The sequence below is a fragment of the Varroa jacobsoni genome, unplaced genomic scaffold (genome assembly GCF_002532875.2).
Source record: "Varroa jacobsoni isolate VJ856 unplaced genomic scaffold, vjacob_1.0 scaffold_287, whole genome shotgun sequence".
Taxonomy (NCBI): domain Eukaryota; kingdom Metazoa; phylum Arthropoda; class Arachnida; order Mesostigmata; family Varroidae; genus Varroa; species Varroa jacobsoni.
The window spans coordinates 87040-97211 of NW_019213189.1; the positions used below are offsets into that span (position 1 = coordinate 87040).

General features: G+C 44.7%; 1 protein-coding gene across 3 annotated transcripts in view; it reads left to right on the forward strand.

Moving 5' to 3' along the window:
• Window positions 1-3021, forward strand: part of LUBEL (Linear Ubiquitin E3 ligase) — a 72653-nt gene extending 69632 nt beyond the window's left edge. For all 3 annotated transcript variants that reach the window (XR_015310404.1, XM_022830687.2, XM_022830690.2), the window contains one exon: window positions 2700-3021. Coding sequence is in view for 2 of the 3 variants with exons in the window: in XM_022830687.2 (XP_022686422.1) it covers window positions 2700-2750 (51 nt within the window). In the remaining variant the exon portion in view is untranslated. The remainder of the gene's footprint in view (window positions 1-2699) is intronic.
• The last annotated feature ends 7151 nt before the right edge of the window (window positions 3022-10172 follow it).

Here is a 10172-nt window from a genome sequence, read left to right on the forward strand (position 1 = left end):
GAGCTCGAATAAGGCGTTGAAATCTCACAACGGACGAGTGTTGAGGACGTCGGTTTCTTTTGTATTTTTGGATCGAACATAACCGTGCTAGGGTCTGTACTTGAGGAGACTGGACAAACTATTTTGAAAGACGTCCAGTTAATGAAATGCTTGGATCTCATCGAACTTTTAAACGTTCCTAGCTTCTGATTCTGCACAAGTTCCACGGGACTCGATAAGGAGAAATTAGACTAAATGACGTCGTACTGAAAGTGGCAAATTTCGGTCGACTTTTCTGCTGACCTGTTCCTAATAAGGCCGCTTAAAATGCCAAAAAAAAAGGTCGACCATTTTTTGCGGTTTGTCACAGTTAGCTCCGGAGCTAGCGAAATATCTCATTGCTCTTATCTTGTTACGCCATAGACCGAACACCCTTTGAGTTAATTCAGTAACTTGATAAAGGAAGCTGCCACTTCAGGCGAAGGATTCCTTAGTAGACCTATCTTTTACGAAATTTTGTTGCGGATTAGGAACGCAATGGCAGCACAGATTAAATATCCTATCGAAAGTAGTCGGTAGTTGAACTAACTGATGCTTCTGTCTTAAATTTATTCAATACCAGCGATCGATCAACGATGGTTCCACTGCTATATTCACAATGGCGCTCTTGATGAAGTGGGCACTCATTGATAATTTACGAACATATACTGTGATTTCATTGAATAGAAACGCGTCAGCTTTCGAGTTAGGATTTAGACAAAGAAGAATCGGTCGTCGCCTGCAGAGAGCGATCTATCTATCATCGATTGAGAGAAAAGTCATTTTTTTTTTTATCGTTTTCTTTCAAATAAAACGTATAGAGCTTGTTCAATACCCATACCATTGACCTTTAGCAAGTAATACATACGAAAAATAGCCTAACCCCAAATCAGTATCGTTTCTACTGTATGGGGACTTCTAATTTGAGCATCTAGCGACACCACAAAGCAATCAATTGCGTCACAAGTACATCGTGTTAAAAGGTATACATCTTTTGTAAATTATGTAGAAAGCATGTTTAGGAGAAATGTCCTAACATTAATGTGACTATGTAAACATCGTAGATATTTTTAACAAAGTTAGTTGAGCCACTCCGCTCACATAATTCCCAATTGCATACCCTCGAGCGCTGTAAACGCAAAGCTTTTAACTGCTAGAAGCGAATTCAAGCATTCGGATTAGACATTTGGCAAAATTTAAAACATTATTAAGTCGAAGAGGTCCATACAACCTGCCCGACGTTGTATAACGTGAGGTGACCACTGCAAATTATGTAATTGTCATGCAGTTCCTTCGGCCTATCCATATAACCATTTTTCTGGAGGTTAAGAGGGCTTACAAATGCTTCAGATGGTCACGATCACTCATCATAGTTACCTTTCGGTCGAGTGTTACCAGATAACAGTTTTGGTTTAGGCCCAAGAAGACTTTTTTCAGATAGGCTACAACAGGTCATCGTGTACCATAATCGCTCAACACCAACTTGCGCGTACTTTATATTTATTACTTTACATAAAGAGACATATCATAAGCAGCAAAGAAGAACTTCATTCTTACCCAATTTACATTGCAGCTTGGACATGTAGTTCATTTCTGTGAAGTACAGCGTTTAACACTTCTCATATTATAATCGAAGAGAAATAGCACATCTCTGCAGTTTACATATATATAAATCTAAGTGCTTCTAAAGAGTGTTCTTTACGATCCCAATTTTACTTAAAAAAAAAATAGGCCCAAAATAGGCCTCAAAAATGCTTTAGTCAATCAATCTGAGTGGTTCCATCAGCGCAACCAAGCGGCTTTCTGCTACGGGTACTACAGATAACAACACCCCAAAATACCATATGACGTCAACTAGGCGTTTATCAGTACTTAGCATTCATATGCCGGCGGCTAGGCGCCTACGACTGCAATCGCATAGACTACAATCCTACATATATATGTTTTTTGCTAATCTGATTGCACGGACGGAGGTGGCTAGTTGTTGGCCGTAACGGCTTTACTTGCCGACCCACGGGAGGGAAAACAAGTTTTGGGGGTGCTGAAGGCGTAAAGGGTGACAATAGTAGACGATACTCGCCGTTGCCGTTTCAACTGTATATATATTTGTGCGCATATGGCTATGAGTGAGTGAGCGCGTGTCGGCGTGTGTGGCCTGCGTCACCCTCTTGATTCTCGAACTTTTTTGCACGCACGCTTGCGTTGGGTCGTTTTACGTTGCTGTATGGTGTTCCCCTCTCGACGCGTCGCCCTCCTTTATTAGTCCCACATATATTTTTTTTGGCCTGTCCTTTCTTAGTTTCGCAACTACTATTGCTACGAAGATGATGACAACGTCTACTCGTAGAAGTTGTAGTATCTAACCACGACCACGAAATGCACGAATCGCGGTGACGGAGTTGCTCCAAACGTTCAGCCGCAAGCGACAACAGCGCTTCAAGCACTCCGCTGCGCTGGCGCCGAACGGAAGAGTGAGCCGCATCGAAGTAAACGCGTTCTAAAGAGCGATCTGAGGAGCGATTTTTGTGCGTCTTTCGGGCGGACGTGCGCTGCTTGCCAGTTCGTTTGGCGTATTTCGCATTTTTTTCTCTCGTGTTTCGGTTTTTCTTTCCCTTTTGATTTTTTGAATTTCTCGACATCTTCTTACTCTTACTATTTTCTTTGCTGTTACTGCTTTGCAGATCGTCCGCGAAGACATCCCCCTGGATAAGGTCGACCCTAAGCAAAAGTAGATAATTTACTTGACAGATATCTCTCTCTCTATATATATAGCTGTAAAAGAGATTTGACGACACACCGTTTTTAATAATGTCAATACACACAATTTATGATTATTATAAATATTTGGAGAAGGATATTTCATATGACTAGATGTATAAGCAATAATATTTGACGACACACAGTCCAACTGATGTTTGTATTGCTATATCTATATAAATCTAGTTTTTTTTTTCCATGCATTCGTATTTGTACGCAAGTAAATTAAATTAGAACTTTAGTGAACTTGTTTATCTGTTAAATTTCGAGGCCAGAAAGCCTCTGAGGTATCAGCGGACTCACGGATGCACTGAACCGTTCATTATTGTCGGTAGTTTTACCTAGGTAAAAATAGAGTAACGAATACCTTCCCTGTGGGACAAATTTTACAAAGACCAGAAGGTTGTAGCTGATGACAGGCGCCGTTTCTAAGTAGATACTACATATGGTTGAAGTTGTTCTGTGATACGGCTACACATCGTTGTACTAATCGGAATCATTGAGTATCTCTCAGATAGATCAGACATCTCCGCCATGTTCGTGTTTAATAGATTGTAGATGAGGCTTCATAAGAGGTTTATTTTATCCGTTCGTTATCAAACAGAACGTAAACTGTAGTTCCCGCCCTAACAGACAACAGAGATCATTGCGAATAAATCAAAAAGCATCTATTTTACGGAACCACATTGAAGTCGGGGGCGCACATTAGACCCAGTATGTCGTTCCGTATGCATCTTCTCCGTACGTGTTAGGAATTGAAAAATGAATAGCAGAAAATTAATTATACTGCTCAATTGGTTCTCTGTTTCGTAGCAACTGAGCCTACGTCTCATTAGCTCAAACTATATCTGTATACACTAATTTATAAAAAATAGTATTTGTTTGTTAGCTAGATTTTACTTACCGTCCCAGCGATGCATCACTCACTCTCTTAAAATGTATCGTAAAGTTTCCTGTTAAAACACTCGAGCATATGACGAAAGTTGGCGGAGTTCCCCTATGATCTCTGAGTTAAACGGCATCAGCCAGGCAGGTGAAAGGTATATCTAGTGCCAAACGAATGTACGCATAAAACCTGTCTCTCACGAGCCCTCACGAATGTACAAGGCACTAATCTATGAAAAAAAATCTACACATTCTCTCGTATTCTCGTTATTATGACCTAATGAAAACAAGTAAGTCGCACAAGCCCAAGGGCAAAGGATATGTGTCGTTAGTATTTCTGTATGTTGTCTACAATAATTATCACGAATTTCGAATATGTTTTAGATTTGATTTAACAATATAGAGATTGATAGATCACGGACAAACTTTTTCTACCTTCGTAGTACCAAAGATTAAAGCTACTTGGGAGAACCCAACAACATCTAGTAAACCGAATGTTCCCTCTCGATTTTTCGATGACGTATGAGCTATGAGGATGGGAGATAGATGGTAACAAGCCCTGCAGTAAATGTTCATCAAACAACGGAAATTGATGCATTCCTCAACGAAGTTACACATATATAGCGATTAATTCGACCACCCAGGTGGTTACTAATGAACGTGTTTTGCATCTCAAGCGCAACCCACCCTGAGTTCCTAACTACTACAATTTTTAGGAATTTTACTTTACTCTCTTAATCGGGAGACTATCAAAAGCGCTAGCCGGAAAGCTCAAGGACATTTTGTTGCCTGTATTTTTATCAGGCGTTCTTAAGCAATTTATGACCCAATCTCGACGATGGATTCCTGAACCAATGACTCTTTTCGCCACGGACGTATGTCTCTATTAACTAACAGGTTGGCACCTTAATCATATCAACAGCAATCGCACAGTTTGTTAAACGACGGTATACCAATAGCATTTGCCAGCCTTAGTCCGCAAATGATCACATACACATTGTACCCGTTTCATTGGAAGCAAAACAATGAAAGGACGAACTTGTGCTCCTCTCTAAATTTGTAGTCAAAGCGTCGTCATGGTCTCATCACCAGATCCATCACCGGTATCAATCATGACAATTATCGGACACCCCTTTACCGCGAGTCAAGCCCTACTGCCATCGTCGAGACCACGACGACGACGACGACGACAACGACCATACAGCGCTGGGACATGAGTTATCAACAGTGCTTCCTTGTCGCATGTCTTCATCTTCGTCGTTGATGCTTCGATGAACGCTTTGTCAGTATGTGTCAGTTGATGTATCTCTAGAGAGATCTGTATGCATGTTTTTGAGCTGACTGTCACTGACTATATTTTTCACCCATTTCTTCGTCATCATCACCATCAGCCATCGGCGCCTGAAACCGCCCAAGGCATCTCGTAAGACACACAAGAACGACGCATCTCCGATCAAGTCAGCCAACCTTAGCAACGAACGGGCAGCCACGCAGTGACAAATCGCCTAAGCAGCCAAGTGCGCACCAGTGCTCGCGGTACACTGCCCGGCCGCTTCCTTCCGCCCCCCGCCACTCAACAACAACCGGGATTAGATCTCTGAAATGAGTGGATGAGATCAAGCATAACGCTACGTATTCAACAGCTAGAATCGACAGCTGGTAGTTGCTATTCGAATAAGCAGAATTGCTATCGAGTTTTTTTTGCCATAGATGTATGTACATAGAGGCGGTATCGACTCGCATTGACTACGACACTCGCCGGTCTGGCGTGTACCTGTGCAATTCCGCACCACATTACATATACAGAGTTATGTATGTATCGAGACGGGTAGGTATACCTCGGGGCGAGACGACCCGTCACGACTTGCGCCCAACAACTCGGCAACCTCATCATCATCATCTCTGGTATCGTATCGAACGTCGGTGTTCTAGAGGGTGGTAACGGACTACACGTCGTCACCGGCGGCGGCGATAGCTGGCGCAGTGAATTTCAACACGAAAAAGGCAGACAAGACCCCGGGCAGAGAAAATGGGGGAGGCAGAGGAGAAGCCCAACACTAGAGCCAAAGAGGAAAACGCCGACGGAACGGAACGTTGTTCATCTTGTATTTACCTCTGCGTTTATCGCATGGCGTTCTTGGCGCCTACGATTCCTTGCTTACTGTTTTGTCTTGCCACCACCTGAGTGTCTTACCTGGTTTCTTGCTTGGAGCAAGCGCGGTTTCTTCCCGACCCTTCACTATACGCTTTTACTGATCCCCCCTCCCCTACCCCCGTCCCCCCTCCTCATGTGTCTATCCGTGTGCGTGTTGCCTTCATTTAGCTACTAGAGAAACCGTACCAATGGTAAGCAAGCACGCGAAGCGAGCAAGACAAACTGCAGGCAGACAAGCAGCACATGGTAATAACGTAAGCGAGGCTGTATCGTTTCGCTTCCCTCGAAGTCAGTCACAGTTTCTTCCATCTACCGCTCGAAGTTAATGGCATGGCTTTCTGGTGTTGCGTTGCATCCAGTGAAGTCCCGTCGTAGCAGCAGCAGCGGCGGCGGCGGCGGCGGCGGCTGCTGCTGCTGCTGTAGCCGAAGAATCAGATGCGAATCCCCCACGGTCGCCAACGTCACCACAGGCATGGCCTCGTCCCTAGCGTACTTCTCCGTCCACGTCCATGTTCGCTTGCCGCCAGCCCATGCCGCGACTACAGCCCCCGTCGACTAGCTCGCCGCCTGCTAGTACCAACGAACCTGCAGCGATGTTGGTGGCGCTGGCGATTGTGCTTGCCAGTGGTACAGTTCGTATTTAAACGAACGAACGAACGAACGAGCACACAGTAAACGACAAACGATGATGACTATAATGATGAATGTGAAAAACTAATAACTCGCGAATGAATTGGCGGTGCTGCGACTGCCCGACGTCGTACCAATGGCTGCTAGTTGTAAGTCAGCGGTGACGATCGCGACCATGGTGCCGGCGCCCCCGTCTCTGCGAGTAGGATAGCGGCGGCATCGGCGGCTATAACAGCATTAGAAGTAGCTTGTAGTCTACTACAGTGGTGAGTTTCTGCCATCACTACAAGCAATGAAGACAACGTCACCAGGCAAACTAGTATATAATAACGAACCAGCGAGCGGACAGGAAAACAGGCGCCGAACACGAGAATGACAAGCCAACAGAGAGACGCCACCGACGCCGCCGTAAAGCAGCCCTCTGCTGCGGTTTTCCCGACAACGGCGAGCCCCCTCCCCCTCCCCCTCCCCCTCCCCCTCCAACTACCCTGACTCCCCTCCCAAAGTTCGCGTACAGAAACGGTGAGTGCAAATCGACGAAATCAGCGACCTGACTAAGTTCGTATATAGATGCATGTCTGTGAGCGTATGGCAGGGGAGCTGCGGAAGCAGCAATTGGAGCTACAGCGACAGCAACGGCAAGGGAACTGCTGAAGCAAGCAGAGCATATTTGCCGAGTCAGGCACAGCCAGACAAATGGACGAACTGCACCGCTTGCCAAGAAGCAAATAGGCCTCTCCCTCTGTTTCTCTCCTGCCGCCACCGCCGCCGCCGTCGCTGTCCTCGTTATCAAGATCCGCATCAGCAGCGTCGGCCGGCATCCGACGTAAAAACAGAACATAACAGTGAATGAATATAGCAGAGCAGGGTACCGAGCGCGCTGCGTCATGAAGCTATACGAACAGCTCTAGTAGCTGGAGTAGTGGGTGGCGACTGCAGCCGAGTGAGCCCGGCCCTGAAACAGGCCGCGGGGAAAGGTCCGGCGGGGCGACGGACTGTACAGGATAAATCTGATTGATGTTTACCTAGCACAAACCTTCAGAAGAGCGTGCGTTGTTTCTTTTTTGCTATTTTTAGATGTGTATTGACACTTCTGTCAAACATCGAGTCACATGCGTACCTACCATTACCCGAATGATTGATGGATATTATTATTACTATTATTTGAATAATACTATACACAATAACATAGTTTTGGCATTCAATAGGCACGAGACTACATAATAAAACGGTGCTGGCGTTTTGTAGGCTACGATTAAAAAGTAAGCTCGTCGTATGATTTTGTTCCTTTTTTTGTCCGAAAGCTTTATGGGACAGGCGTGCGCATACTCAGCTACGTGCACAGCGGATATACATTAAGCCTTGAATTCACCAACAGAGATAACTTTAGCAGGAGTGGCAGTTACTTTCGGCCGAGCTGTAACCAGTCGCTTCTCTCTCATAGAGCTCTAGGCAAACAGATCAAATTTGAACACATCATTTGGTCACTTTATCGTGACTTTCTTCAGATCCTAAGCTAATGGTAACAATCCTAGTAGTTAACACAGCCTCAATCGCTCAATGTTTGCGCAACGGGTTGCCTGCACAAGAGCTGACTGACGCGTATTACTTGTCTTCCCAATAGAGAAATTTTGTGGAAGATGAAAAATCATTTTGATTTCCTACGCGACTTCAACTGATTCAGACACAGCGGCTAGATGTAATTTTTTTCCAGAATACAACAGATGCAAAGCTGAGTACCAATTACACAGAATAAACTTTTCACAGGGATAAAGCCCAAGGACAGCCCAACTAGGCTTCCATATAGGGTAATGGAAAATATTAACACACAGTGAACAATGACAGGTACTTCGATTTAGGACGGTTCAAATTTAATTCTGTTTAAAAAATATTCGCGCTTTGCATTCCCTATGTTCAGCCCGAAAAGAAAGATCCGATATGCACGACTCCGCTGTATATTACAAATCTCTATATTCTATTTCTTATAAACAACGGAAGGATACGCAATGGATGATATCTCCTGAACTAGGATATATTATTAATCAGGAAACGCACAGCTGTATGGACGACGGTCTGATGGCAGGCGCAAAGAGTGAGCTATAAGCTACGCCGAGTTGCGTTGATGTCTTAGGTAAAAGGCTGTTATATATATATATATAGTAAAAAAAAAAGCTAGCACACACCGAATGACAAATATTGGCTATACTCTAACCTACGGTAGCTAGGTAGAAACAAGGTTGTTCGAAATGATGCTATTTAGGCACAGCGATAAGCGGCTGGAGTTGATCCTCTCAGCGACGTCTTTCTTACTTTTTCTATTGGCCTCGTGAATCTTGAGTCAGATGTAGAATGAGAATTGACCAACTCTATAGCTCATCTGTGTTTTCGATTGGTTTCTGATACGAAGCGTTAATGTTGAGCTGCTGCTGCTGCTGCTACTGCCGTCGCCGTTTGGAGACGGCATATCGTACCATAACTTACACAGATGACGAAATACGTATCAGTCGACAAACGATGAGGGTCTCCTGTCTGGTACGAAACTGAGATAATATTTATGATCAACTAGTTGACATTTAGCTTAGCAGTCTTAATCGCAGGACAGCGTAGGGCAGAGCAATATGTCGACTTATGCTACAAGTCTCCACTGGCGAACTCACGACTTAACTTTTTTTTTTTACCTGTTTTTCATTTAAATGCGCGCGCGCACACAGACACGCCACCACGGATGCACTTATGCGCTAGTCTGGCTTCTTTGAATCGAGCACGACTCATGAGAGAGAAATTTAATTCTTAATACTAAATGCTTAAAAAGACGTTCCTAGGCACATTATATATATAATTTACCTAGATGTTACAGTGAAAATCATCATCATATCTTACTCACTCTTCTACATGCATATCAGGCGGTATCAGGGAGTGGTCGGCGCCGCCGCATTGAATCTAGTAGCATGACAGAGGGGCCTGATATGAAGAAATGCCTCATGCATTAAATGCCTGGACCACGCTTTTCGCCTATGCGGCATTCATTTAGCGGGTACCGAACACCGAAATCGGCCTGGCAACACTTTGGATAACTTCGAATAACCGGCAACAATTCTGATCACAGAATAAACGAGGCGGTTAAAAAGGAGATGTTCTTAGAGCAAAGTAGATGGTCAAAAACACCACTGAACTGAGCCATACAAGCGTGGAGCGTTCTTTCAGTGACCGGTTTGACCCAATATCGGGTCTTACCGTAACATGTAAGCCTGTATCTGCCGGCGCACTTAGCCCTATATATGTATGTATGATAGCGCGATTGACAAAGTCGTCTGCTTTTGTATATTCCATCAGCTTTAACTGCTACAGGCACCGCGAAGTCGGAATTTTTGAGTCTCTCTTCCAGTCTTCTGCTGCACACTATCGAACGCAAGTCAAGATACGAAGAGCTCATCCTCCCCTCTTAGCCCTCCTCCCCCTCCGCTCCCTGAGTTGCATTGCTCTATCTGCCTAATTCATGGCGGCACCGGCCCTTGGCTGTAGGATATTCCAATGCAGCTGAGCATTAGTCGTGGGTGCCATTGCGCTAACACAACGATCCCAGTAGCAGCAGCAGCTCCCGTAGCACTTATCAGTTCTGACGCAAAGTAGCTAGTCTTCCTGCTGGCTCACTACCCCTTTACCGCCGCTCCTCCGTTGTATTCAAGGGGAAAACAAGCGGAACTTGACACAAAGATGAAGTAGCTCG